General features: G+C 36.2%; 1 protein-coding gene across 4 annotated transcripts in view; it reads left to right on the top strand.

Annotated features, from left to right (window-relative positions):
* Window positions 1-23,028, top strand: part of EIF2AK4 (eukaryotic translation initiation factor 2 alpha kinase 4) — a 39,312-nt gene that overhangs the window by 1,737 nt on the left and 14,547 nt on the right. For all 4 annotated transcript variants that reach the window (XM_042790595.1, XM_042790596.1, XM_042790597.1 and 1 more), the window contains exons 3-27: window positions 294-396; window positions 2,326-2,499; window positions 3,345-3,425; window positions 3,933-4,081; window positions 6,197-6,312; window positions 7,279-7,436; window positions 7,872-8,407; window positions 8,863-8,972; window positions 9,519-9,676; window positions 10,062-10,474; window positions 11,201-11,270; window positions 12,376-12,459; window positions 13,678-13,800; window positions 14,266-14,370; window positions 14,594-14,651; window positions 15,381-15,460; window positions 16,172-16,273; window positions 16,930-16,980; window positions 17,955-18,191; window positions 18,810-18,885; window positions 20,513-20,634; window positions 21,325-21,374; window positions 21,468-21,636; window positions 22,095-22,211; window positions 22,919-22,984. In XM_042790595.1, coding sequence (XP_042646529.1) covers window positions 294-396; window positions 2,326-2,499; window positions 3,345-3,425; window positions 3,933-4,081; window positions 6,197-6,312; window positions 7,279-7,436; window positions 7,872-8,407; window positions 8,863-8,972; window positions 9,519-9,676; window positions 10,062-10,474; window positions 11,201-11,270; window positions 12,376-12,459; window positions 13,678-13,800; window positions 14,266-14,370; window positions 14,594-14,651; window positions 15,381-15,460; window positions 16,172-16,273; window positions 16,930-16,980; window positions 17,955-18,191; window positions 18,810-18,885; window positions 20,513-20,634; window positions 21,325-21,374; window positions 21,468-21,636; window positions 22,095-22,211; window positions 22,919-22,984 — 3,508 coding nt within the window. The remainder of the gene's footprint in view (window positions 1-293; window positions 397-2,325; window positions 2,500-3,344; window positions 3,426-3,932; window positions 4,082-6,196; window positions 6,313-7,278; window positions 7,437-7,871; window positions 8,408-8,862; window positions 8,973-9,518; window positions 9,677-10,061; window positions 10,475-11,200; window positions 11,271-12,375; window positions 12,460-13,677; window positions 13,801-14,265; window positions 14,371-14,593; window positions 14,652-15,380; window positions 15,461-16,171; window positions 16,274-16,929; window positions 16,981-17,954; window positions 18,192-18,809; window positions 18,886-20,512; window positions 20,635-21,324; window positions 21,375-21,467; window positions 21,637-22,094; window positions 22,212-22,918; window positions 22,985-23,028) is intronic.

The following is a 23,028-nucleotide window of genomic DNA, read 5'->3' as shown; positions in this document are numbered from 1 at the left end:
CTGAATTACAATATTCTGCAGGGTTTCTTTGGTAGTTATTTTGTTAAGTATAACTGGCAGATAATATGCAGCCAGAAAATTTGATGTTAGGGAATATAAAACAGTATTTCTGGCTTTATTCTATATTGTATATGTAATACATATGTACTGCTTATTTGAGCATTGACTAATTGCCAGGTGACTATGAACTCAAGTCCTTTTCCCTCACTCACGGTTTGCATCAACATTCTGTTGCTTTTTACACTCAGTTTTTTCTAATGAGGACTTCTTCATGTTTTGTTGCTGTCCCCCAGTGTCCCTGAAATACAACTAAAAAATTCAAAAGGCTTGTCAAATGAGAAAATCAATGAATTAAAATTCAGTCTAGCTGAACTGGCAAAACAGCGTTGCGGAGAGGTAAGAGCTTTTCACTTATTTGAGAAATAAACTCTGGACCTAAATAGTTCTAAAAACATGTGTGGGATAATATAATGGAATACATCCACATTGGAAGTGTAAGTTGCATTGCTCCTGAGGAAGGAGAGACTTACTTACATTAATTAGAAACATTCTTAAGAAGGTTTGGAATACGCACTCTTAAAATACAGTGCATGTGTAAATAGTGCAAGCTTTTATCCCTGTTTAAAGGCAGATTTTAAGGGTCATGTTATTGGAGTTATTTCACAGTATGAAAAGCATTACTAACTAAACTTGAGAGCTTTCTACACTTTTCTGATTAATTTGAATATTGTAAGTGGCTGTGTCTGTTTAAGCAAACTGGTTACGTGGGGAGTTTTTCAGTGTTATTTTGTTCGCCTAATGCTGGACTGGAGGGCAAGAGACCTTAGTTATAATTTGAGGTCAGCAGTTGACTTCTGTGGCTGTAGCACAGTCACTCCATGCCATTGTGCCTTTTTTTTCTACTGTGTTTAGAAATAGCGATACTTGACTTCCTCCTGTACAGGATAAAAAGAGGATGGAGAAACATGTGAAACTTAGAATTTGGATCTATTTTAAGGGATTTTCCAAGTCCTCAGGTATGTTTGGTATTAACAATACCTTCATACTGTTGCTGAGGACTGAAATGATTCAAAGAATTACTAGCAAACATTGAGTGCTTGGTTAAAGCAGGGTTTATGGTATGTTTCTTATCACTATTTGGAAATGTTACAGATGAACACATTCGATTCACTCAGTGTGCCTTTTTGAAAGTGAGAAATACACAGTTGTGGAAGTTATTATATGCTGAAATGGGATAATCTGCTTTCAGTTTCCTAAGCCTGTCAACTGTACAGGTTTGACAGGGGTTGCCTGTCATTCAGTCTTGCCACATCAAGCCTTTTTTCCATTTGCATACTATACTTCTATTTTGATTGCCAATTTTTCTGCAGCTACTTTCAAGAGAAGTGTTTTAGCCAGATACCATTTTGTTCATTCTGATATATGCATATTGTGCTATTATTTCTATTCTGAATTACTTCCTGGCTTCATTCTTACTTTCAAGCAGGGAATTCAGTGTTTGAGAATCTTCTAAATGTCAGCCTGTTACTAGCAGATGGTACAATTTAGTTTGGCAGTTCTCCCACCTATACATGCAAATCCTGCTTAGTGCTCCTGCTGACTGCTGGGATGCATCTTTCTGATGTACTGTTCTTTAATTTTGGAGATACGTTGGTCTGTTAGCACTATGGAGTGCTTGAATCGATAAAGAGATGCTACTGGACTGATGAGAGCTTAAGCCCTGACAGGTCGATAGATCATCAGCACATACCCAGTTCAAGTAAACAGTAACTGAAAATTGATTCCAACCTTGCAAACCATGTAGCAGAATTCAGCTGAGTTTTCGGTGCAGTTCTTATTTTGGTACTGGTGGTTATATGAATCTTCAATGCCTTAAGTGGCTTTACAGTTTTAACTGGGGGGGCTAGTTTTCAGCAGAAGGATTGGATTTTGTGTTAGCAGTGAAGTAACTGTTTCATAGCAGTAGATAGAGTAATAGACTATCGCAAAGGCTTTATTCTCTTGTAGCTCATATGTCGTAAACATATCATTGTGAATAGAAAAATATGCCTAAACGAAGATGAGAAAAGGATTATTTTTTTTTAATAGAAAAAGATGTAATTTTTGCTATCTTTGATACTGTGGTCAAAGATTTTTCATGTTACAGTTTATTAATAAATAGTTCTAACAAAAAAAAATACTGAAGTATGGTTAAGTCTCCTTGACAAGTAACAAAATCAGCAGTCACACTGCTGCTGTATTGCTTCTTCAAGTTGGATATCATTTTACTATGTGATCTACTTGTTCTTTGAACTCTGAGTGTCATTCATATTTATTTTGATTCAGGTGATGATATTTGAACTTGCAGACTACGTGCAGTCATTTCTTAGTGAGCATAATAAACCACCTTCCAAGTCTTTTCATGAAGAAATGCTAAAAAATCATCAAAAAGAACAAGAAAGGCTGGCTCAGGAAGAATTGCGTAGAGCACAAGAAGTTAAGAGAAGAGAGGAGCAGGAGGTAAGAGAAATTAAAGTATGAATAACCCTGTATTCTTAAAATACCATAAACAATCATTTTGTAAATCCTGCTTAGCAGTGGGGTTTTTAGTGAATTATGAACTTGTCAGATCTGTCAGTACAATTTGATCAATATGCACTGTATGAACTATCTGCTGCTGCAATTGTAATATTTTAATGATGTGTTTTTAACCCTGAGAAATATTTATGCCTGAAACAAACTTAAATGTTGATTCCAGATCCTGTGAAAATAACTTGTAAAGAGGACCTCATACAAAAGTATAAGCAAACGTATATATTAAGTGCATTCCACCCTAAACTAGGAAGTATTAGCCAGACAGATAGGTAATCATACCTCCTTTACCAGTCGGGTGACTGGAATGTTCACTATGACTGACTTCTCTAGAGTGCAATTAATTTAATCTAAAGAGACTTTATACCAGCATACATTCCTCACTAGAAACAAGAGGATTCATCTGAGTCTCACAGAGATTAGTAGTATAGAGTCTCCACGCTGTGGGAATACGAATAGAACAGCTCTTTTTTTGAATGAATTTTTTAGCATATTCCTCTATCTTTTCTGTGTATGAACCTTTATTTTTGGGTCTGTCAGTAGAAATAATTTTCTTTAGTCTACAACTCCATTCTCCTGTATCAGACAATTGATGCTGTTAACTTCCTCAGGTGAGCTAGTTTGCCTTTTTTTTTTTTTTTTTTTCAATTGTTGTGAGACCCACAAGTCCTCTTTAAAACTTTTGAAGTAGCACTTTTTTTTTTTTCTTCTTTTTAACCAGGGTAGGATTAGCAGTTGCATTGCATCTCTAACAAAACCAAAATTCATTTCAGCAACGTGAAATCCTTAATGAGATTCAGAGAAGGGAGGAAGAGAAAAGAGAAGAAAGAAAAAAGAAAGAAATTGCCAAACAGGTATTCTTCCTAAGCAAGCATGCAAAAAACATTGCAATAACTTCTTTCCTGTACTGTAGCATATGCTTATAAAAATTTGAGACATTTATATGACTGAATTGTCCTGGACAGCTTTTCTCATCCAGTGCTTCTAATAGATCTAGGTTAGAATAGATTCTTGATTATATGGGGTTTATTTCTGGAATAAAATCAACTGTAAGGGACAATTCCATATTAGCATCTTAAGTGTACTGAGATAGCTGTTTTCAAACAGACGTAGAATAAAGCTGGTATGTTAATGTTTTTGGCTTAACTGTAAAGAATCTTTATATTTTTGCCTTTGGACACTGCTGAAATGTACTTCCTGAATTGCAGCACTTCTTCCTCAGCCTCGTGTGTGTTTATTATGAAAACCTATTTCTTCTGTGATCTAGGTGACTTCGTAGAATAATAGTCATAGAATAATACTCACATATTATGAAGATAGGAGCAGTTTCTGTGCTTATTTGGTGGCTTCCCGATCTATAGGAACGTTTGGAAATAGCTGCTTTGACAAGTCAGGAAAATTTGCATAGAAGAGATACTGCAGGATGTAGAGTTGCTTCCAGTTCAAATGGGAGTTGCTTGGGACATGGAGCGAATAATAAACACCGACCAAATTCAGCTGGACGTTCAAAGTAAGTATGTCACTTAGCGTGTGGATTTTTTTTTTTTTTCCAAATATTAGATTTCAAAGTGAAATTTGAAGGCAAGAGAATAATGTGCCATGTTGCTCAGCTGTTCATTTTGGTCTCCCCCCTCCTCCCCAGTCGTCTTCATTTGGCATGGTTTAACTAACTGATGTGCTATGGATAACTTGGGAACTTTCCTATTAAGGGAGTCAGCTTGGCCCTTGGTTTAACTTAGAAAGTATTTGGCAATCATTTGAAGGATTTTAGAGTTTACTTAGTTTCTTAAAAGTATGCAGTGTGTTGCCAATTCCAGACAAAAACTATTTTTAAATCAGTTATTGAGCTATTCCAAAACCTTCATTAAATTAAAGGTTATACTGATCTCAAAACATTTGCTGGAAGGATACACTTGAGTAAAGTTCCTGTTGGAGAGTCGGATAATGCTGATTGCATTTGCAGAGCAGCTTGTTGGAGGGTTCTTTTGCTGGTATGTGACCCATTAGGTTAGGATTGGTGATAACACAGGTAGGTTGGGGTGGTTTTGTTTTGTTTTAATTTCATACTTTTTCTTCCCCTTTCCTGTGTTTGTAGCTGATATAACTGTCAAGGACAGTGGAGGTATCCTGGTATTAATTTTCCTAGTGTTGATTCAGATTGTGCCAATGGCTTATTATTTGGACTGTTGTTTTAATGGAAATGGTGTATTCCTATTTTTTTCTTGTCTATGGAGTTCAAATTTGTTTTCACGTTTTTGAGCAACACTAGATACCTGCAGCAGAAGTTCTTTGATCTATCCTACTTTGACTCTTGCAGCCATCTCTTCCCTTTGCCTATCCCAAGTCATGTTTGGCAGTGTTTCTGCATATTGTTTGATAGTCCATAAATTTCTCTTCCTATCTTCATGATCATGTTAGTATAACAAAATGAGACACTGCTCACGGAACAAGACAAGTACCTCAAAGGTTTAATATGCTTTAATGCAGAACACATACAATGGACTTATATTAACTTTCCACACAAATTCTTACATTTTACATTCTTACTTAAAAAAAAAAACAAACAAAAACAAACCCCAAAAAAGGCAGTTACTTTTTTTTTTAACAATGGTGAGAATAATAAAAAAAAGATTAAACTTGGATGCCATGTAGAGTTAGGCAAGAGCTAGACATGTCTACTTTTTTGAGGTCTCTTTTCACAAGAACAGTGGTGCCATACTTTTAGCTGTTTATGAAGCCTGAAATTTTGGTTGTTGAGACACAAACTTTCAGAAGAGAATTAAAATCTAAAATAATTTAATTTATAAAACTTATTTGAGTTCAGAAAACCAGATGCTTTCTTTGCATATTTTTCTTTATACAGTACTTGTAAGAAGTTTCCTGCAGCATCTCCTTACTATGTAGTGCTTATTACGTTGAAAGAGCTTCTACATTATTAGCCTTCATATACTCCTGTGATCTCCATACATGATTGCATTTATTTGGAGCATAGTCTTGCAGTGGTGATGTTTCTAGTAATGGAGGTTGATTTGGGTTAGTGGTCTTGAGTTCTTTCTGATCTTACGTGCAGCTTCATACCTGCATGTGAGAAGGAACACCTTGATCATACTTGCTTTGAAAGCTTTTGCAAAACTTCCCTTTTATTGAAGGAGGAGTTTAGAGTAGTAGAGGAGGCAAATGGGAAACCCATTTTTAAGCTAGGAAAAATAATTATGCTAAAGCTGGAATGAACTTCCAAAATTGCATATATTTGCTTTTTGTAATGTTTTGAAAGAGAATGCAAACCACATTAAACTTAGATAGTTTTTCAAAGCTGTAGTATGTTTACTTTTTTATTCCAAGTCCCCCACCCCAACAACTGGGAGTGTCATCCAAAGATGCAGAAGTTTTAAGGTTTGGATTCAACTCCTGGCTTTGAATATTGGTATCCCAGTGCAGCATAATTTTGCTGTTAAAATGGCTTTCTAATCAGACCTGTATCTTTGCACTATCTCTGAAATTCATGGATATTATCATTGGATGCAAAAGTCTCTGGAAGCTAATCTTCTTGCAGAATTGGTATCTTTAGGGACTGCAACAATACTGTATTTCTGAGTTGGAGAAAAGTGTTCTGTTCACATTGCAGACGAGAACGCCAGCTTCCTGTTAGTAACAATGAAGAGTCCCCTGGAAATTACAAAGTTTTGAACTTCAGTACAAGTGGTGCTGGGCAACTTACTGTCCATAAAGGAAAATGTCTAGGTAAGCAAAACTACAGTTGCAGCTTGAAATGCTGGGGTTTGGGCTGGTTTGGTGTGGGGTTTTTTTGAGAGGGAGAACTCAAACAATGTCAATAGGTACAAGCAGCAAGGGTGCAGAGAATATTGTTGTCAGTCAAGAGTAGGAGAGAATAATAGGAAAAGCTCCTTTGTGGTAAATATTTTATATTTTCTTAGGACTATTTTAAGTAAAAATTTGCTTCTCCAGCATAAAATACATAGCTGAATAGCCATACCAAAAAAAAACCACCACCTTCTCAACATTTGATATTCTCTATGTAACTCAAATAATAATGAAAACTATTTGCTTTTAAATGTAAATAGCTAGCTTGTCAGATACGCATGACTACCAAGCATGAAGTCATTTAGCTTTCAGTAACACGTGAAACCAGTGATTAGCACAGGGTTAGAAATGCATACTTACTTCTTCCATTGCTACATAGATACAGGAAATGATAGGAGACTTTTGGAGCTGAAAGGCCTCCATGAGTGCCCATATGAATGGACCATCAAATGTTTTCATTGTTCATTTCAACATAGCACTTCCTTAACAGCAGGATGAACAGCCTGAAAGTCTCTGGAGCAAACACAATTTTATTATTTTTCAATATGAGGATGAACAATTATGTTACTGTGTGTAGAGCCCAGCATTTGCTCAGCAGGAATAGTGCTCATTTATTAAAGCCTGCACTTCTTTAAAACATGCAGCATTTTTTTTTGCCAATGTGCTATTTGCTTTCACTTGACTACTGCTACATAGCATTTGGTCTCATCAGACCTGATATTTTCCCTACCTACCATGTAGGTATCGATCTTGTTTAGTTGTAAGTAGGTTTGTGTTTCTGAAGTTGTTGAAAGCAGGCTTACTGGTGTTGATTTAGTATTTGCAGGAGCTCTTGTCAAGTCCTTAGAAACAGAAAAAGCTCTGTTCCTCTCTCTCCATATGTAGGCAAGGATGAACAGCTTGGTAAATCAGTCTACAATGCCTTGGAAATTTGTAGTGGAGACTTTGTTTTAATATATGAGTGGGTTCTGCGCTGGCAAAAAAAGATGGGAAAGCTTCTTACAACGCATGAAATAGAAAAGATTGAGAAGTGTAAGAAACAGGTAATGCCCATATTTTGCATTTGGCTTAGTAAAGGTTAGGTGGGGTTCAGAGCTTTTCTTGAGGCTGCTAGTTTATATGAAACTTGAGAGGGTGGTGATGTGCTTGAAAGTGCAGGTGTTTAGAGTATCTGCACAACAAAAGACGGGTGTATTGAGGTATTTGGGTATTCATCTACAATAATGTAAATGCAAGAAAGTGTATTTGCAAGTATGCATAAATAAAATAATAAAATATTAACATTCTGAAGAAAGAAGGAATCAGGCTTACCTGGCAGAAACCAAAGTTGTTCTTGCCCCTTGTGTACAATACTTCATTTTCAGAAAAGGATGAAAATGTCATATATTTTGTATGTATTTTGTATCTGTTATATATTTTAGTAGTGGTGTGTTCATGAGATGACACAATGCATGTTTATGTTGTATTTTCTCTAACAGCTTCAGGGTGCAGAAACAGAGTTCAGCTCACTGATGAAGCTAAGTCACCCAAACATAGTACATTATAAATGTATGAACCTTAACGAACGGGACGATTCAATTGTGGTGGACATTTTAGTGGAGCACATAAGTGGTTGCAGCCTTTCTACATACTTACACAAAGAGACTCCAGTTCCAATTGAGCAGTTGCGCCATTATGTGACCCAGATCTTGGCAGCTCTTGACTACTTGCACAATAATTCAGTAGTGCACAAAGTTCTTTGTGCTTCCAGTATCCTAGTAGATGCTGAAGGAAACATCAAGGTGACAGACTACAGCATATCCAAGCGCTTAGCTGATATTTGCAAAGCAGATGTTTTTGAGCAAACCAAAGTTCGTTTTAGTGAGGATGGTCTTCCCAGCAAACCTGGAAAGAAAGGAGATGTATGGAGTCTGGGCTTGCTTCTGCTTTCACTCAGCCAGGGCCAAGTAACCAAAGAATATCCAGTTGCTGTTCCTACCAATTTACCTGCTGACTTCCAAGACTTTCTGGAAAAGTATGTTTGTTGCATTACTCTATCTTTTTGTCTTTGGGGTTTTTTTGTTTTGTTTGGTTGTTTTTTTTGTTGTTTGTTTGTGGGGATGTTTTGGATGTTTTTTTGGTTGGTTGTTTTGTTTTGGTTTATGTTTTTAATTTTAAAATGATTTTTTGAAAGAACAGCTAAATTCCCCATGTGTTGCTAGTTACAGTTTTTAGAGAAGCAGTGATTGCTCCCTCATGGCTCAGTCTGCTAATCTGCGATATGGGAGAACAGGTCTGGTGCTTTCTTCCTCTCTGTCCTGCCACCAACTTTGTGTGTCACTGTGGATAAGTCATTTAGTCCGTCTTTGATTCTGATTTCCATCTGAATGATAAAGGTGATAATTTCTTGCATGTAAGGAGACCTCTTTGAACATTTAGGCCTGATAAGGAATAAATCTTTGAACACTTCTCTTCTTGGTTTGCTAACAGATGCGTTTGCTTGGAAGATAAAGAAAGATGGACTCCTCAGCAGTTGTTACAACATAGTTTTATAAACATTCCACGAGTGAAAATACCTGTAGCTGAAGAAAATCTAGATGGTAAGGAACTTTGTTCTTTCCATATTCTGGTAAATAAGCAGACTACATGCCTGCAGTAACAGAAAAGTTGAGCTGTGGTAGAGCTTGACAAGACTGCAAAAGTGTTCTACATTAACTACCTTAAAAGCTAGTAGGGTCTTCAACTTCTGTATCCTTGACTAGCTGGGGTGGGCTGTCTGCTGTTGTCTCATCGGTAGCAGCAGCTGCTGCTTTCATGAGCCCTGTAATTTCATCCACCTCCTGCATAGTGTAAATGTCACACTTAGTCCTTGGAAGATGATGTTCCAGTGAGATTTCATCCCTCATTATCTTCTTGTTAGAATCAGTTCCTTTGTCCAGCATAATTAATGTTAGTAATTAAAAACTGTATTAAGGTTTATGCTTGTACTAGAGCTTAACTCTACACAGCAGAGCATTTCTGTATTTTAGAGTTTAGTTACACTTGAAATTATTTAGGTTTTATCTTCTTCCTGATGCTTATTTGACAGACCCTTGTGCCTTATCCCCATACCAACAGCGGTGGTAACTTTGATATCCTTGTTACAGATTCAGCAGGTGTAGATTGCATCGAGACAGTTGTACCCAGCAGTCAGATATCCAGTGCTTCATTCTTCACAGAAACACAGAGACAATTTTCACGGTACTACAATGAGTTTGAAGAGCTAAAATTACTTGGTAAAGGGGCTTTTGGAGCAGTCATCAAGGTTGGTATAAAAATTATTTCCTTCTATGGAACCCTTTTGGGGGATGTGGGTTTTTTCTCTGAAGCTAAACAATATATTCAATGTTTGCATGGCTTTATGTATTGTCTTGTAGTGTGCTATGCTTGTGTTGTGGGTTTGTGGTTTTTTTTGTTGGTTTTTGTTTTTTGTTTTTTTTTTTAACTGGAATTGAATAGGCTGATAGGTTTTGCGAGAGGTTCCTGGGAGTCTGGGGAGAAGCCTGTCAGTACGAGGAAGCTTGCACTCGAATTGTAGTCATTTCCCAGGTGTAAGGAAAACTTCCTCTTCCATGAAATTATTCTACTTCTTACAAATGCCTAACCAAGTAGAGGCAGCATTTGGCTTTAGATTTATTTGCATTTTGCAGGTGAGAAACAAGCTTGATGGTTGCTATTATGCCGTGAAACGTATCCGCATAAACCCTGCCAGCAAGCAATTTCGGAGGATTAAGGGGGAAGTAACATTACTTTCCCGCTTGAACCATGAGAATATTGTGAGATACTACAATGCTTGGATAGAAAAACATGAAAGTCCTGTTCCCACTGTGTCGTCATCTGAAACAGCCGAAGAGAAAAGAATGCCCACCAAAGCCGGTCTCTTCATCCTTACCTCTGAGGAGACCAATGATGTGGAAGCTAATGCTCCTCCTCCAGTTTTGACAAGTTCAGTTGAGTGGAGTACTTCATGTGAAAGATCCTCCAGCAACAAATTCAGTGGAGCTGATCAGGAGTCCAGTGATGATGACGATGACGGTGATGGGGTCTTCTCACATTCATTTTTGTAAGTAGGCTTCAGTATTGGCACTATACGGAACATGAGCAGAATTGTTTTTTCCAAGCTTGTGTCTTTTATCTTTCTCACCTCTTTTGTCAGAGGTCGTTCACCACCTTTTTCTTTTGTCCCCTAGTTCAAAAACTGTACTTGCCAGCAGTCAGCCAGGAAGATGAAAACTTGTAGCAAAAAACTGTCAGTGTACAAGGAAAGTTTTGATTTAGGCCTCTAAAAGTTTCTTATCCTTTGTGTCAGAATGCATGACTGTTTACTTTATGTTGGAGTGTCTTTTCCAACCTTGAAAGTAAAGTTTTTAATAACAACAGAAATGCTACAAATCCTGGAAAAGCCCTTACTTGTCCGTTCTTTTTTATTTTTTTTATTAACACACTCCATACCTGCCTATGTGTATGGAGTGGTCCTTTCACTCATGGTGTTATTTTATTTAAGCAAGTAAGTAAACTTATCTTAGTTTTGTTTATTGAATAGAGAAAATAAATTTTACTGATGCAAATATGTACCTTCCCTTTAAGAGACTGGGCTGTGGAAGATGGTGTTGCTTTGCAAGCAAGATACCTTTGGGGGTTTTGTTTTGCTTTTTTGTTTAAGATTTATTGGAAGGTCTTCAACAGAAGCTTAGATTTTTTTCTGCAAATAGTTTCCAGATTACTCAGTAAATACTTCTTGGTACCCAAAAGTTTTGTGGTGTTTTTTTCTTTCTCTTTTTGTAAACAGGCCAACCACAGATTCTGAAAGCGAAATAATTTTTGATAATGAGGATGAAAACGGTAAAGGTCATCCTCCAGTAAGTATAAAGATAAAGCTAGTGAAAATGAAAAGATCGTAAAATAGTCATCAACAAGCAAACAGGTCATTTGGGAAGTTTTGCTTCACTTCTGGTGTAAGTATAGAACCATAGAAGGTTATGTTCCATCAGAGCAAATGTGCCATCATGAGCTGCATTCCATAGACCTCAGTCTGATGCAGCTAACCTGGATTCTGTTTCCCATCGTGTTTGTTGAGCTAAATGTGAGTTGCACTTTATAGTCACGAGCCTGGTTATTACAAGTTTAACGCTTATGTATGTACATGATTTATCAGTTAACTGTATGGGTTGCCTTACATCATCTGAAAGGTGACATTTTCTTCTGCTTTCAGATGGTATAAACCAGTATATGTGCTCATACCAGCCCCTTTTCAAAAGTGGTGACAATACATATTGCTAGCAGTCAGAAAGAGATGGGAAGTCAGAATAAAGTGTAAGGTTTTAGTTGATTTTAAGATTTTTTTTTTTCATCACAGCACTTGCTGTGAACAGTCAGTGCACTGTATCACTAGAAAGCTAATGCACACTTTTCTACAGCATCTAGAATCTGTCATTGCCAATCCTGATGATCTGTAAAATGCTCTTATTAAAGCTTCTTCTCCTTCCTCTTTCTGTTGTAATGTACATTGGCATAAAAAAGCTTTCAATGTGTAATTTAATAATACACAGTACATTTTCTGTCACTATATCAAAATTGTTTGTTGGGGACAGGTGTTGCATTATTAACACTATTTAAGTAAACTTTGTATATTTTAGTTGGAAATTTTAAATTTTTGTTTTAAATGTGACACGCTTTGAGACTTAGGTGTCATTCAGGTCTTCTGGAATGTTTTTCCTCCAGTGTCTTAATGATGGCAAAATGGCACTTGTTCTTACTTGAGAGTTGGGTCACACATGTCATTATAGGTTATTTAGAAGAAGTGGTATTACAAAAATGTCAGTCTATTATTTTACTGTTATTCAAACCTAGCCTTAGAAGGTGAGTTCTCATCAATGTGTTCCAGCCATTAAAAAATAGTAGCATACCTAAAAACTCAGATGGCTTCCTGTAGTTAACCATTCTGTTACTCTCATTGTGATAAAGGATGAAGAAGGCAATGAAAAGAACAGCCATGGAGGAGGAGACAGGACACCAGTCATTCAGACAGTGCATTACCTGTACATTCAGGTACAAACATGCTTGCGTTTTTCAGATAAAAGGTTACTGTTTATTCCAACCTGCAGAGATTAATTGCTGGTTTTCATGAGAAAAGTAATGACGTTTTAAAAATGCAAATGAGACTAAGTTCAATGTTGGTTTTGCAGCAGACTGGTTTTCTGAAAGGCTTGGCTGATGGAAGGCACTATGCAGCACATGTGACTTGTTACGCCTTCCGAGGTTCTGTTGTTGTGCCTGGAGAGCAAAGTTTTGTAGTGCCATAGTGTGTGATGGGATCACTGTTGTTGCTTGTGTACATGTAAAAGTTGACTACTCCTGACCTAACCTTAGAACAACTTAGCCCACTGTTTTGAGTTGGCAGTTTCCAAAGCATTGTTTTGCCTTGCACTTGTTACTTGTATAGATTATCCATCCCAACCCCCTAACACTGTAGCTGGTGTTCTTGATTTTGATTATAGTGTTAATTCCCAATGTGGAGTTGAAGTGTACTGTGTTCACTTCCAGAGGGGAAGTTCTATTTCACAGGTGTGAAAGCTTCCCCATTCTCTTCAAAGGCACTATGTTGCGTATACACTTTCTTTTAACAGACAACACTAATCTGCAATGCCATTGTATGGCCCTAACTGTAGGTACAAGGTAAAATTCCTGCAGGTTTGCAACTTCAGGCTTTACTACTGACAACATATCCTTTGTGTTAGGAGTTAGACTGTTTCTGGGAGAAGTTGACAATTGCAGCTTACTGTTCTGTGGCAATGTGCAATTTTTTATAAAACAGTGCCAGAGCTTGTCTGGAAGGAAGATACAGTTGGACAGAATTAGATTTTAATAGCTTGTTTGCATGTGTTATGTATATTTATAATATAAGCAGTTAAGACATCAAGTAAAATAAAGCCAAAGATACTTTACAGTTTGGCTTAAATGTACATTAGGGCTTGACTGGTTTCACCTTGTTTTTACCTTTTATGTTAGAGAATATACTACTACACAAGCTTGTACCATTGTCCCAGAAAATGGGCTAGAACCCATTAAGTGAGTGTATTTTTTCTAGCTAAAAGACAGCTCTCAGGAAAATTTCAAACAGCTGAATGTCTTGGTGATACTGTTTGCTCCTGAACTGTGTGTTACAGAACCCCACATTAACATACACACAGATAGAAGTTTGATGGTTTCTTTTCTTGACAACACTGCTCTTTCTTCCCACTATCCCCTACATATGTCCAACTGAAGATGGAGTATTGTGAAAAGAGCACATTAAGGGATACTATTGACCAAGGATTATATGAAGACACTAGTAGGCTTTGGAGGCTTTTCCGAGAAATTTTAGATGGGTTAGCTTACATCCATGAAAAGGTTAGTAAATACGACGGTTATGACCAGTTAATAATATCTATTATGCCTCTTTCTGTATGGATTACTTCATATCTATTAATTTTGGGGTGTTTATTAGCAAGGTTCATTCCTTGCCCTTTCCATTATTAATCTGTTCTAGGGGGTTAGAATATTTTGTCATAAACTTTTGATTTTATAGTGAACCACTTCAGAGTTGTTGTGGTTTTGTTTTTTTTTTTCCTTTGTTACAAAAATTTGACCACCTTTAAAAACATTTTGTTAGGTATCTGGTAGCACTGAAAATTATTTCTAGCTTCTGAGCTACAGACTGTAGTCTTACTTCAAAATTAATCTTTAATGACTTAATGTAGTAGATTTCCCACTGTAATGAAAGTAGGTAATATGATTTTCTAGTCTGTTATAAATAGAGTTTTATTTTGAATTGTGTTCATTCTTTATATTCTGTGGGTTCTTCTGCTGTAACAGGGAATGATCCACAGAGACTTGAAACCTGTGAACATTTTTTTAGATTCAGATGATCATGTCAAAATCGGTGATTTTGGTTTAGCTACAGACCATCCAGCAAATACAGTAAGTACAGCTGAAAGTGAATGAAAAAACCCTTGCATTTGATGTTCCAGTAACATGAAAGATGAAAACAAAACAAAACCGTAGTGCTCATCGGACTTTACATTGTGAATGCCATAAACTTTTTTTTATTTCTAAGCTTCTAGAATTAAACCATGTTAATTAATTAAACCAACAAGCAGCATTTCAAGTGCCATTTACAATACGTCTGTTTTCTGGATTTCAGGTGGTCTCCAAACAAGAAGAAAATCACTCGGATAGTTCTGCTATGTCTGACCTATCAGGTTAGTTTACATAGTAGCTTGTTCTAAATGATTTTAAGCAAATATTGTATTCTGCAGTCTTGTATACTCTGTTAGAACTTCCATTCATTCTTTGAAAATGAAGCCTTTTTTTATTGGTTGGGAAAAAAAAGAACCACCAACTTTTGGGTAGATACGTTACATATAATATGACAGTTCTGACTGTTAGCTAAAAATTAATTTGCTTCCACTGTTAGCCTTCTGCCATAGATCAGTGCTTTTTCTCATGGTGAGGTATATAGAGATCTTTTGTATCTGTTCCATCTGCATTTCTGTTCTCTTGCCTGTACAGACAATTTCAAGACTTCAAGGATTTTTGTTTGGTTGCAGTTCTGGGGTTTTTTTGGGGTTTGCTTGTTTGTTTTTTTTTGACACCTGTAATAGGCTGAATGGTGTGTTTCAAGTAAAACTTGAGTACATTGTGTATCTTGAGTGTAATGGAGGTAAAATTTAGTTGCATCATTTGTGTGCTGACCTACTACAAATCTGTAAAGCAATAGATAGGTCTAGCTACTATAGATAGACACAGATACTTGACATGTGAAGGTAAGAACTGTCTGTTTTGCAAACTGTTCTTGACTGGGTCTCCGTCAGTAAGGACTACATTCCAACCTAGAAGACATGAGGGCAGAAGATGAGTGAGGGGATTTGTTGATGCTGCATTTCTCTCCCACTTTTTTGAAATCAGTACTCTCATCTTTTGCCATGTAGGTAATTTGACAGGGATGGTTGGCACTGCGCTGTATGTCAGCCCAGAGGTCCAAGGAAGCACTAAGTCTACCTACAATCAGGTATGATTAGAGTAGACTTAATATAAAGGTAGCATGAAACCTAAGGTACCAGGTACATTTTAGGTCATTCCTGCTCAAAAAAAAAGTGAATTCAAGGTGGAACAGGGTGTGGTGGGACTGCTCTGAGAAGCAAAGTAATGAGAAATGTTCCTCTGAGAGGAGGCCAAGGGTAGAAGGATGTGGGCAAGTCAGTTTTTCTGCCTGTACTGTGACCGTGACTGGGTGCAAGTGACTTCAAGTTGAAAGCAGGGAATCATGGAGGACCTTTATAAATGAATAGGATAAAAATCTTCTAGTTTTCAGTTAAGGTAAAATGTCATCATCAGAAGTATATATTGCTCTCCTGGATTCCTAGACTGTGATTTTGGGGAGGTTGGGGTGCACTTGTTCATCAAAGCAGATCCTGTTCATATGCAGAGACAAGCTGAATTTCAAAGCAAGAATGTTTTTGAAGTGGGAGTCGTTTATGTCGTGGCAGTGCTGTGATGATAGAAGTCATTGAAGTCTACCAAACCTTAATGGACTGTGTCATTTAACAAAAAATTAAAAAAACCAAAAAAACAAAAAACCAAAACAAAACTACAAAAAATCCCACCGATCTCTCCAGCTGTAATATACTGTGAAATTTAACAAAACATTATTTTTTCTCTGGTGTCATCTTCAAAAAATTCACAGGTATTACAGTTAAGTTTCCTTTTTTTCCTTCCTTAGAAAGTGGACCTGTTCAGTCTGGGTATAATATTCTTTGAAATGTCTTATCATCCCATGAGTACTGCATCAGAAAGGATCTTTGTTCTTGGTCAGCTAAGACTGGTAAGTGCTCAGATAGAAAAGATACTAATTTTGTGCCTCAAATAGTTTAAGGGGGTTGTAAAAGAATGCAAAACATAGAAAAAATGTTTCCACAGGGAGTGCTTAAAGTAAAAAGTTTATAAAATATATAATGAAAAGTGAAGAGTAAAATTGGAGCTGGTACTGACACTCCCTTAATGCACTGTGGATTCCTTAATGGTATTGCTGTCAGTCAGTGTTCTAGCTGTAAAATTAATTTTTATGGTGCAAAACATTAGAGGTGTAAACATCAGATAAAGATCTCATGGCTTTAGTATACCTAGGTTTAGACCTGGTGGGTCTGTCTTAGGAACCAGTTGGTATTTGTAGTTGGTGAATGCTTGTAATTATGGGTTGTATCTTCATTGTACAGAACATCATAAAAGCATTTTAGTGACATTCTTTTTCCTTTTATCTCTTCAAAACAAATTTGCCATGTGGTTTGTTTCTGGTGTTTTGTGGTTTGGTGTTTTGTTGTTGTTGCTGTTGTTTTTGTTTGTTTTTTGTTTTTTTGCCAAGGGCAATAAAAATGCTTAGTTTCTGTTTAAATACGTAGAACTTAAAAATAAAACTAGCCTGAGCAAATTGGACTGCCTGTTATAATTCAGATGTATTTGTTTTGTTTTGTTTTTTTATAGCCCACTATTGTATTTCCTAAAGACTTTGATGAAGTCAAGCATGCAAAGCAGGTAATTTTGAAGACACTTTAACAATTAGGTATTCCCTGTCAAGAAAATATAATTATTATTTTTTCCACTTCATTTTAAATTCACAATCTCTGTCAAATTCTTATTACATGACAGCAGAACAAAGTAAGGAAGAAGAAAATCTCAAAAGAATATACTAAGTTGACATGGAAATATACTCACTTACAAAATTCCCTGACCACAGTCATAAAGAAATGCGGAGTTTGTTGGCATACCCTTTTAAGTTCTAAGGAACAGTTCTGACTTTTTAGGCTCAGACAAATGACAGCTATATCATTTAACTCCCAAGTTAAACTTCTGAAAGAGACCCGTGTCACAGACCAAAGAGGTGTGCAAGCTAAACAGACTACTCTGAGTTTGAAAATGCTGCCAAGAGCTGTTCTGGATGCCTCCATGGCAGAGAAATTGATAAGGAGCAGTGTAATCTTTTCTGGACCATCTAGATACTTTTTCCTTGTGCTAGTGGACTCCTGTTGACCATTAGCATTAGCTTTTTGGCTGTTATGCATGTGAAACAGCAATCTGACTGTTACTAGTACCATAAAAATGTCTCCATCTTGTACAGTTTACTGAACTATGCCAAGCCCTTCTTTAGTATCTGTAACTCTTAAATGTTTATTGTTATGCATACAATTCTGCTTTCTCCTAACTTTGTTGATAAAAAGATGCCAGAGTTAGCATAACATAGAACAACAAAGGTTACTACATATTTTGTGATCCCAGTAGGCACACTTCTCATAATTGGTGTTTTAGTAAATCTCACTCCGATAATAACACAGTAAAATACACTTACAATTTAATAAGCAAAGAATGTCCACCCCAAAGATTCAGATCCTGCTTTTTTTGACCCCTGTAGAGTCTCATAATTTTTGTATTAATGTGATGTGACTGAGAAGTTTGTAAATACTGCTAATATACAGTTTTCCTAAACTGTAAAATTTTGATTTAATTTGTAGAGATTGGTTATTACATGGCTCCTGAACCATGATCCTGCAGCACGACCAACAGCTGTGGAGCTGTTAAAAAGTGAACACCTTCCACCGCCACAAATGGAAGAGTCTGAACTCCATGAAGTACTCCACCATACCTTAGCAAACGTGGATGGAAAGGCCTACCGGACTATGATGAGTCAGATATTTTCACAGCGTATATCGCCAGCTATAGATTACACCTATGACAGTGATATGCTGAAGGTTTGTAGGTGCTTGCTTTGGGGATGCATGGGTTTTTTTTTTCCTCTTTGATTAAAAAAAAAATGTTTATACAGGTAAACTCTAAGATGTTTGAGCGATTTGCATTATCTCTTAAGATTAACCTTCACGTTAGTTCCCATTTAAAGCTACAGTCTGTACTGTGTGATCCTGAATAACCACTTCCCATTTGAACCTTACATTCATTCTTCAATGAAACGAGCAGTATTTGATTGTAGCAACTAAAGCTTTAAGCTTATGTCCAGGTGATTATTTTCTTTATTCTGAATTTCTGTCAAACTACTGATACTTGCATCTGGCTGCCAACAGAATGTGTTGCCTCTGACTGTTTTCTTCCCTTTCTAATCATGGCAAACAAAGTAATCCTTCTTGGATTCTCACCTCTTAAATCTTTCTAAATCTAAAGAGATACAAGGTAACACAGTACAGTAATGTCTTATATAGCTGTAGTTGTTATTATGTAAGTGTTACAGTTTATTATAGTGGGATGAGATAGCAGAATGCTTATTGCCTATATTATGTGTAATGATTGCCTATATTACGTGGGAGTGTTCACAGCATATGAATTATATATGTTCTTTTTGTTTGTGATGGTTTCAGGGTAGTTTTTCTATTTGGGCAGCCAAGATACAGCAGCATGTATGTGAGACTGTCAGCCGGATATTTAAAAGACACGGTGGGTGTGTTTACAGAAGTCATTAATTTACTTTTTCATGATTGAATGGATTTAAGAGAATGGAATGGTTTTACTGCTATCGCATGAGTCAGAAGGCACGTTCAGTAGTTGCATATCACTTTAATTTTTACATTGTTTTTTGCTGTTACTTCAGCATCCCAGTGGTAGCTGCTAACTTCAAATCTGAATAGTTTAAATTTTCTACAGAAAGAACAGTGAAAATCTTAATTATATCTTTGAATGTATTTGGTTGTTACGACAAGTCTGTATGAGCTTTTAGAGATAGGGAGTGTTACATAAAATCTAGATCTGAATATAAGGATAGCTCTGTAGTGAAAGACCAGGCATCCTTGTGGCACAGTAACCTCTCTCTGAACATAGCCAGAATGGGAACGGCCTGAGAAAGAGCATGGAAACAGAGCAAGTGTATAGTGGTATTTTCAGTGATGCTGCTCTTAGCAATGATTTGCTGTTGAGGAACTTCTTGAGCCAGAGCTGGTGTCATGGTGTTTAATAGTCTCTGATGGTTTTTTTCTCTCTAGGAGTCTGTCCAGTCATTAGTAATAGTATTTGCTTTAAATTAGTTTAAGAGAAGAAAAAAATGTATGCACATGCTGTCACATTTGAAATGTTATACATTGTATTGTTTTGTAGGTGTTCATGATACTATTTTTATGGAAAAGTAGAGGATTTTAAAATAGAAACTGAGATATTTCCTACTATATCATAATCTGATTAAGCACGATCAGGTTTTGGCAATACAAAAGAATGAGAAACTGAGAAATGTGAAGTCAAGTAAGGAGAAGTTACTTCCTCCCCCATTTAAAGCTTGACAGACTTTGGGAAGTGTTTGTTAGCATTTTAAGGGTTGAAATGTTTTAATTCTTTTGGAAAAAAACTGGGGGGTTTTGAATATATATTTTTTCTGTTAGATTGTATGTGCCATCCATAGTGGCTAGAACAGTTTCCTTGTATTTGGGGCTTTTTTTTTTTTTTTTTCTATTTAAATGTTTATGTTGAAACATAATTGAAGACATGAGTAAAGCTTCTATAATATAATAGTTGAGAATCAGCAGTTTGAAACAGGGAAGTATTTTACAGTCATTAGTGATATTATTGTTAATTGTAAGGTTTCTGTGAAAATTGGATTCATACAGATAGATGGTTGCAAAATATAGCCAGGAAAAAAGGTATTTGTGATGTGAACCATAAACACTTCTAGTATGTTTTTGAGGCACAGGATGCAACATGTCTGAACAATATTTGTTCTCTGTGGAAGTGCCTCTGGACCAAAACAGTATCTGTAGAGTTTCTCACCTGTCTTGTGTGCACGCTTTTGTGAAAGGTGGTGTTTAGAGAGCGAGGGCAAGGTGATGATTCTGCTGGGGCTATGGAATTGACAGTTCTCTGTTTCTCTGTGGGCTGCCTGCTCAGCCCAAGAAGTGTGCAAGATAAAACATCAAAGTTTGCTTGATGGCTTTCTTTAAATGGCAGGGACAATTAAAATAATGTAATTTTTAAAAGGTATTGGTTGAGATTATCATGCCCTGCAAGGTTGTTCATGAGCTTGTAAGAAGCATGTTACTTCTGAAATGGGAAATAATAGTAATTTACTGGTTTTGTGCAGGAGCCATCAAGCTACATACTCCACTGCTAATGCCTAGAAATAAAAAACTGTATGAACATAATGAAGCTGCATACTTCATGGATCACAGTGGGATGCTGGTAATGCTTCCTTATGACCTCAGAGTAAGTAGTATCATCTCTGCAAGCAAAGCTGGGTTTGAAGAGTGCTGTGGTGTTTGTAGATACCTTTGATTCACGAGTCATATACTCAGTTAAGGCTTATACTTCTGACTGCTGAAGCAGTGTATCTTTTAGTGTCTGTTCCTGTGTTCCTTAGTGCTGTACCCCTGGCCATGACAGCTGGAGCCATATTATAAATGTGATAGATGTCACTGCTGGTTTGGTGGCTTTTTTTTTTTTCTTTTTTCTTGCAAGTGAAAGAGACAAGACTGATCTACAAAATTGCTCTTCCTGTTGGAATTATTTGTTTTGGAAAAAGTGTTGACCAAAGATACATTAAAAAATACTGCTTTTTATCTTTATGTAAACAGCAAAATACCTGCTTGTACATTTTAATATGCTCACAGCCAATTTATGATGCATTTTGCATGCATAAGGGTAGCTAAGAAATGTACTTTTGTCCCTCTACAAGCTCTTCTAGGAACTTGGCAGTGGGGGCGGTGTGTGTTTTTTATTTAAAACTTGCATTAAGGATGTTTAGATTAATCTTGCTTGGCTATGGTAAATATTTAAGGCATTATTACACATGTGAGAGTACAAGTGTTACTGCACAGTAGTAATTCATCTCCAGTTTCAGAGCCTAGTCATATTGAATGTTTTGTTTCAATAATTTTAATGTATTTTATTTTTCAGATTCCTTTTGCAAGATTTGTAGCTAGAAATAACATACCAAACTTGAAAAGGTAAGGGACGTAGAGGTGAAGTTTTGCACGGACGCCAGGCTTTATGACAGTGACCACTGAAGGTGCTGATTTGTTCTTCAATGTTTCCTTTAGATACTGTATAGAGCGAGTTTTCAGACCTCGGAAGTTAGACCGCTGTCATCCCAAAGAACTCCTAGAATGTGCGTTTGACATCATTACATCTACTGGAAATAGCTTTTTGCCTATAGCGGAAACAATTTATGCCATTTCAGAAATCATTCAAGAGTTTTCAGTGCTACAGGTAGATTCTTTAATCATACCCTTTGCCCTCTTTTCCATCCCAAAATTTTAATTTAAGTAAATACTTAATCTAATGTGTTTAAAAAAGATGGTTCCTTTAGCCTTAACAAGTACAGAACTTTTTTCACATTTTATCAGTAGTTAAGTTAAATGACAGAGCTCTATAACTAAAAATATGTTTTGTAGGTAAACTTAAAATGAAGCATAGGTTTGTGTGCAAAGAAAATATTAATTGAATCCTTAAAGTACCATTGAAATAACGACTTTCTTCTATCAGACAAGTAATTATTGTAGAATAGAGCAAGCCTTGCCATTCTTTAGTTACAGATGAAAGGTAAAGTGGTGGAAGGAGAGGTCTGCAGTTAGTTTTGAACTATTATTAAATGTTTAGGAAACTTTTTTTTTAATAAGCAAAATGGAATACAAGTAAAACTTTTTTTTTTTTTTACCCTTCATTAGGAAAGAAATTACAGCATTTATTTAAACCACACTGCCTTACTGAAAGCGATACTTTTGCACTGTGGGATACCAGAGGATAAACTCAATCAAGTCTACATCATTCTGTATGATGCTGTGGTAAGATACTAGTTAATCTAATCTCTGTAATCATCACTGTAGAGTATATTACTTTGTGGAGCTATCTCTAAAAATGAGTAACAGCCCATTGCCAGCATAACAAGGGATATCCTGTTGATCCATAAAAAGGCTGGCTATCTTTGGGCTATAAATTTAGCTGAATTACTTCACTTCTGTCACTTCTGGATTGGGATGTTTTAAGATGATTTTTTCATGTGTATTTATGAGAGAATTAGTCACCTGTATAATTAAGAACCGGTAGGCTGTTCAGTAAAAACTTTTAAATGTATCCTAATATCATGTTGATCTTTTCTAACTGATAAGCATAGAAAATAGATTAACTTAATTTGAATAATTAAGGTAGTGTTTAAATCCAACAAAATGCCTTTTTATTTCCTTTCATTTTATTCTGATTTTTGTTTACTAATTTACATAAGCATTTCAGTATTTATGCAGAAGTGCTTTTCAGCAAAGTTAGTATTTTTATACTTCTTTTTGCTTCTTGATACCAAACTGTATACGGCCTCACTAAAAGATTGGTGGAAAATATGTTAGTTATTGCTTTTATTCTTTTACAGTATTATTGCAGTTTGTAAATGCAGCCCTTAATTAAAGGTATTGGGAAATTGTGTTTTAATTCTTCTTAGCAGTCATAATTTTTTTTTGCTAATTCAGTTGCTGAATACATTTGAATATTTCTCTTGTAGACTGAAAAGCTAACTAAAAGAGAAGTAGAAGCCAAATTCTGTAATCTTTCTCTCACATCAAATAGTGTAAGTAATTTTACTTTGGTGTAAATTTCCCTGTAACTTGCCAC

Source organism: Tyto alba, unplaced genomic scaffold (genome assembly GCF_018691265.1).
Source record: "Tyto alba isolate M040663 unplaced genomic scaffold, T.alba_DEE_v4.0 Super-Scaffold_18, whole genome shotgun sequence".
NCBI lineage: Eukaryota > Metazoa > Chordata > Aves > Strigiformes > Tytonidae > Tyto > Tyto alba.
The sequence above is the reverse complement of the archived record's forward strand: the minus strand, read 5'-3'. Positions and strand labels throughout refer to the sequence as shown.